General features: G+C 33.5%; 1 protein-coding gene across 2 annotated transcripts; it reads left to right on the plus strand.

Moving 5' to 3' along the window:
* Positions 1 to 534: 534 nt before the first annotated feature.
* Positions 535 to 5,209, plus strand: LOC111430975 (protein TPX2-like). 2 transcript variants are annotated; one of them, XM_023067449.1, is made up of 17 exons: positions 535 to 916; positions 1,312 to 1,455; positions 1,559 to 1,648; positions 1,815 to 1,968; positions 2,284 to 2,386; positions 2,665 to 2,715; positions 3,068 to 3,165; positions 3,262 to 3,334; positions 3,425 to 3,487; positions 3,619 to 3,734; positions 3,835 to 3,913; positions 3,990 to 4,055; positions 4,151 to 4,210; positions 4,334 to 4,411; positions 4,545 to 4,589; positions 4,732 to 4,835; positions 4,918 to 5,209. In XM_023067449.1, the coding sequence occupies exons 1-17, from the start codon at positions 748 to 750 to the stop codon at positions 4,934 to 4,936; spliced, it is 1,512 nt and encodes a 503-aa protein (XP_022923217.1). In that variant the 5' UTR covers positions 535 to 747; the 3' UTR covers positions 4,937 to 5,209. The 2 variants fall into 2 exon arrangements, with proteins under 2 accessions (XP_022923217.1, XP_022923218.1); XM_023067450.1 differs by lacking the exon at positions 4,918 to 5,209 and having other exon boundaries at positions 4,582 to 4,589; positions 4,732 to 4,815.
* The last annotated feature ends 6 nt before the right edge of the window (positions 5,210 to 5,215 follow it).

The following is a 5,215-nucleotide window of genomic DNA, read 5'->3' on the forward strand; positions in this document are numbered from 1 at the left end:
TTATTTGATATCATATATATTAAAATTTTATAAATTCAAAACTTTTTTTGGATCTAACTCCTATGAACGTTATAACCAAAAAAAATAAAAAAATAAAAAAAGGAAATAAAAATAAAACTTTAAAATTATATATATATATATATATATATAATATTATTTTAATTTAAAAAGTCAATTAAACTTTTAAAGATAAGGATTTAAAAAACTGTCCAAGAAATTAAATGTTTAAGGATGTTTATTTTTTAATTTTAAAACTTAAATAAACCAAAATAGAGAGTTTGAAGATTTTAAATAAGATTTATAGCTAAAATAATATTATGAACTAAAAAAAAAAAAGGAAAAAAAAGACTAAAAAAAGATAATATTATTTAATTTTGGTAATGCCTTTTGAGAAGTTGTTGTACGCATTTGGAGTTTGTCCCCATCGGCTATTTTTCAAAAAGAGAAAAAAAAAGTTTTTTTTTCCATAAATATATATATAAATATAAATATATATATTTTGTGGGCAAAAAATATTAAATTGATTGGAGTTGTATAGATTTTCGCTACAGTGAACAAGGCGAGAAAAGAGAAACCACGCTCCCCGTCTTCTTCTTCATTTTGCTGCAAATCGGTTCTTCGATTTCTGAGCTTAGGGCTTTATCGGCGAGTTTTCCGATACACATTGCTGCTCCTTGTTTTGGAAAAAGAGGGCGATCGGCATTCCGTTTTCGGCGGAGGTGGAGTGAACAGTGGAAGAAGGAAGAAATGGATGAGGAAATGGAGGTTGAGCCGGTTGTGTTTGAGGCTTATGAAGTTGACATTGAGTATGAGTTTGATGCGGCTAGGTATTTTGATTTCACTCGCGAGGAGAGTTTTGATGAGGCTTTTCAAGCTGAGCTTTGGTTCGAGTCTGCTGGAAGCTACCCTCCTTCTCGTGAGTAATCTCGAGGTTTTGTTCTTGGTGTTCTGTTTGTTTGTCCATTGGTTTGTATCTATGTCTTTGTGTTATTTTTGGAGTTTGTGGCTTGTTTCTGGTTTTGGGAGCTTTGGTGATCGTTTTTTGAGGGATTTTACTGACGAATCTGACGTTGTGATTTTCGTTTTTACTTGCTTATTACTAATCTTAAAGATGTTCCACTTTCGTTGTTTTAGCTGTGGATTTATTTCTTTGATTTTCGTGGAGTGAGGAGACTGGAATTTGTGATTTTCTTGAAATGTTGGGCACGAGGAGCGTGTCAAGGGAGTTGGAATTCATGATTTTCTTGAAATAATGTGGCATTTTCATTGCGCTCATTTTTTTTCTTTTAATTTTTCGTTTCTTTGTGTCAGCGTTCGTAGCGAAACTGTTTTTGAGGGAAGAGTGTCTTCTTGCTATTGAAAATGCTTCTAAAAAATCTGAGGGTCAGAATAACATAATTGGTTCGCTTAATGGTGCCAGTCAGGAAGCTGGTTCAGTACGCGAGAATGACCGAGGTACATTTCTGGTTTAAGTTCCTCATGTCTTCTGTCCATCTCTGCTTTGATATACTACTCTGCTTGGTGGTTGATGATAACAAATTACGAGAGTATCTTGTAGATTGCCAAGGATCAAATAGAGGAATCTTCACCAATTTACGAGATGGAGATGTACAAAAACTTCATAATCAACATCTCCAATTTACATCAGGTGGGTAGTCTGTTTTGAAGAAGTAACTAGTGAATGGAATCAAAATCTTTTCAAATATGAATGAATTTTACGTTTTTGGGAGGGGAGACTATATGGGTATATGAATTGACAACTTTTCTTTTTTCCCTTTTTATATGTTTTTCTTACATCGTTTCTGTTTTATCAGGATCTACATCATACAATCATCCATCCCTGAACAAACCCAAAGTTAAAGCCTCATCTTGTGTCAAGCCATCTAAACCCCGGAGCACTACTCTGATGAAATCAACAGCAAGCCACTTAGCGAGACAAAACTTCCCTGCTCAACATCCTGATATCAAGTGAGTGCTAGTGAGGCTGTTTCATTTAATTTTCTTGATTGTATATAGGCTGAATCTGCTTCTATTTGGTATCGTTGTGTGTTTTTTTGCAAAATTTCACCAGCTTTTTTGGTTGGACATTGGCCAAACTAAGAGGACCTTTGTGGGTTTTTCTTATGTGCATAATTGTCACAATGTCCTCTTAGTTTGGACAAAGTGATCTAATTTTCGTAGAAAGCCTATTTGCTTACTGAGGCTAGTAATGATTCTGTTCTTTGAATAACAAATGAATGTTCTGTATTCATTCTTCTAGTAATTTTAGGTTTGGATGTTTAGGTTGCAGAGAGTAGTTAAAAACAATGAGACAAGTGTCTGTGGTTCTGTTATTGAAAGTCAGGCTATCAAGAAGCAGAAGCTGGATGGTGGTCACTCGCATAAGGTACATATGTTGTACAATATATCATTGTCTCTCTGATCTATGATTTTGTTGATTTGTCCTGATATCTTTCTCTAATCATCGGTATATTCTAATCTCCATAAATTATAAAAGGTCTTTTCATGGTGTTTCTGAAAAATCTTTCATTATTATTCATATTATCTTTACTTGTATTGTTTATCTCACTTTGAAATGGCTCGTTTTGTGCCTTAGTGTGCAGTTGAGTACTTTTGCTGATTATGGAGTCTTGGTATGAGCTCTAACTTTAATCTTGCATACAGGTGAATGAAATAAAACAGCAGACTAATTTAGTCCACAAGCTTCCCAAAAAGGTGTGCTATTTTTTATTTTTTTTTTTCCTTTTTTTTTTTTATGTATATATCAGCACTAAACCCTTGCATAAAGTCCATTTAAGAAAAAATGTTCTTCATGATAGCATTCAAATGAACAAGTTAAGATGTTCTTATGCTAGTGTATCTTCAAATTTTGATATCTTAGACTGTAAATTCCGTAGCTTTACCATCTTATTAACTGTATTCTTCAGCCTTATATTTTTTCTTTGGCTGCACTATTTTTAAGTGTGATTTGGGGTAATTCAACTGAATCCGGATTCTAATTATGCTGATTAGTAAATCTTAGTGTTATTATATGCAAGCATGTAAGTATCTTGATGTGTATTGGCAGGATGGAGTTGCTGATAAAACTACTAAAAATGTCAAGCTGAAGATTACAATTCCTAGGCAGCCTGACCTTGAAACAGCACAAAGGGCACATAGAATAAGGTTTGAAATTGTTACGACTTCAATTTTCTTTAGTTACAAAATCCAGGTCCCAGATTATTCATAGGGGTTACAGTTGCTTAATTGCTTTGATGTCAGACTGAAAAGTAGGATGGAAGAAGATTACGAGACAACTACTCGAAGATTTAGAGCCCGTCCATTAAACAGAAAAGTTGGTACTTGTATCTGATAGTATTTGGAGATTCATGAATTGCTGTTTCCTTTTTGCTGATTGACGTTGCATTTCCTTTTCATATTGCAGATTTTAGAGGGGCCATCACTTCCGCTCTTAAAGAAAAGCACTCCCAAATTGCCTGAGTTTCAAGTGAGAAACATTTCTATTCTTATCCAATAGGATGATAGCAAGTTTCCTTGGAGAAGAATAAAAAAGAAGGAATAAAATGGCTTTTATCCTATTCCTCATGTTGTCTTTTGTGTCTGTTTCTTTGCCTTTAGGAATTTCACTTGAGGACGTTGGAGAGGGCCATGCAAAATACTTCTGCTGTTTCATCTTCAGCCTTTCATCATGATTATTCTGAAATTACAGTCACTAGAAACTTGGAGTCAAGAAGGTATTAAAATGAAAAAGAATCTTGTACTGCTTCCAATAAAATACAAATACTTATGTTCTTTTGTCGCAATGCTAATAAGTTGCTGCATTTATCTGCCAAGATCAAATGCCATTGATGATCAAAAGCATGATGAGTATCATATAATGCAGAATTTCAAGGCTTGCCCTCTTAATAGAAAGGTAAATAATTACTTTATTGGTGCTTTGATTGATTAATGTTGAGCAATTAGACTTATTTATGGCGTGATTGGTGCAGATATTTTCAAGTAAAGGCGAAATGGGCGTTTTTAGAAATAGCAAGCAAGAAACCACAATACCAATGGTAAGCTTTTATTTCTCCCCATATTTCCTTAACGCATATTCTTACCTTTCCTATTCCTAAAAGTCTCTAAGACGACATCAAATTACTGCATTCAGGAATTTAAATTCCATCGCGAGAAGAGAATTTTGCAACCACCAACAGAACTTTTCACCAAGGTAGATCTATGTTAAATTTGTTTTGTTTTTTGACTATTTTTTTTTTTTTTTTTTTTTTTTTATAAATATTTCTGTATATCATTAGTTCTAATATTAATGTGATTGTTTTAATGTTCTTATTAGCTTTCGCTAACATCTCAATTCCATTCAAATAATGGACCCTTGACAAAAGTTCCTTCCCGTCCATCCATACCTTTGAAGGTATTAATTCATTTTCATAACTTAGAAATTGCCTGTATGTATTCACTTGCAATTACCGATATTCATCTTTCTTTAGAAACTTAAAATTTTCTAACTATCTAAATTCTTTTATTGTCAATCTTTTTGGGATAAGAGCTCAAAGGAAAATAATTTGGTGTTGTTTCAACCAGAACGTAAGGTAAATGTTGTTTCAACCATATCTTTCTTGTTCTACATTTCATTTTAATGTCTTACAAAAGGTTTCTTCAAGATTCTGCAGTCGATGGTAGATGCAATGTTTTATTTTAACTTTTGTCTTACATATTAGTATTCTGTTGTAGATAACTCAATTGGTGAAAGAATCACCTCCATTTGCGGGAAAACATATTTATTTGGAAAATAATGGATGCATATCTGATTCCTGCAACAGCCAGTTGACCGTGAGGTACATATGGATAGCTGTGATAATTTTGCAAATCATCTTACCACTTGAATTATATCTAAAGAAAAATCTTTTAACCATACAGGAACATGGGAATTCGCTAAGCATTCAGAACTCTGTAAGAATGGTTTCTTTCTGCCAGGGCATCTGATTTTGGTTTCAGCCTTTAAATAGAAACCATTAACATGATGTTGATAACAACAGTACAGGAGAGGTTCTCAAGCTATTTTTTCTTCGTAGAAATCGATTTGAAGTCCATAGAATACAGGAAAGGATGTCATTTTCTAGATTTATCTATCCAACTCTTTATGTTCCCCCAACTTGTATCCAAATCCAAATAAGCCTGCAAGTTTGCCGGATATGTACAGCAATCATTGCCCCCC

Source organism: Cucurbita moschata, unplaced genomic scaffold, assembly GCF_002738365.1.
Source record: "Cucurbita moschata cultivar Rifu unplaced genomic scaffold, Cmos_1.0 Cmo_Scf00035, whole genome shotgun sequence".
NCBI lineage: Eukaryota > Viridiplantae > Streptophyta > Magnoliopsida > Cucurbitales > Cucurbitaceae > Cucurbita > Cucurbita moschata.

Bases quoted from the DNA above. Each gene is read 5' to 3' on its own strand.
- LOC111430975 (XM_023067449.1), top strand. From the start codon at position 748: ATGGATGAGGAAATGGAGGTTGAGCCGGTTGTGTTTGAGGCTTATGAA. The intron at 1,649-1,814 runs GTGGGTAGTCTG...CTGTTTTATCAG, and splicing joins ACATCTCCAATTTACATCAG to GATCTACATCATACAATCAT. The intron at 4,412-4,544 runs GTATTAATTCAT...TTTTGGGATAAG, and splicing joins GTCCATCCATACCTTTGAAG to AGCTCAAAGGAAAATAATTT.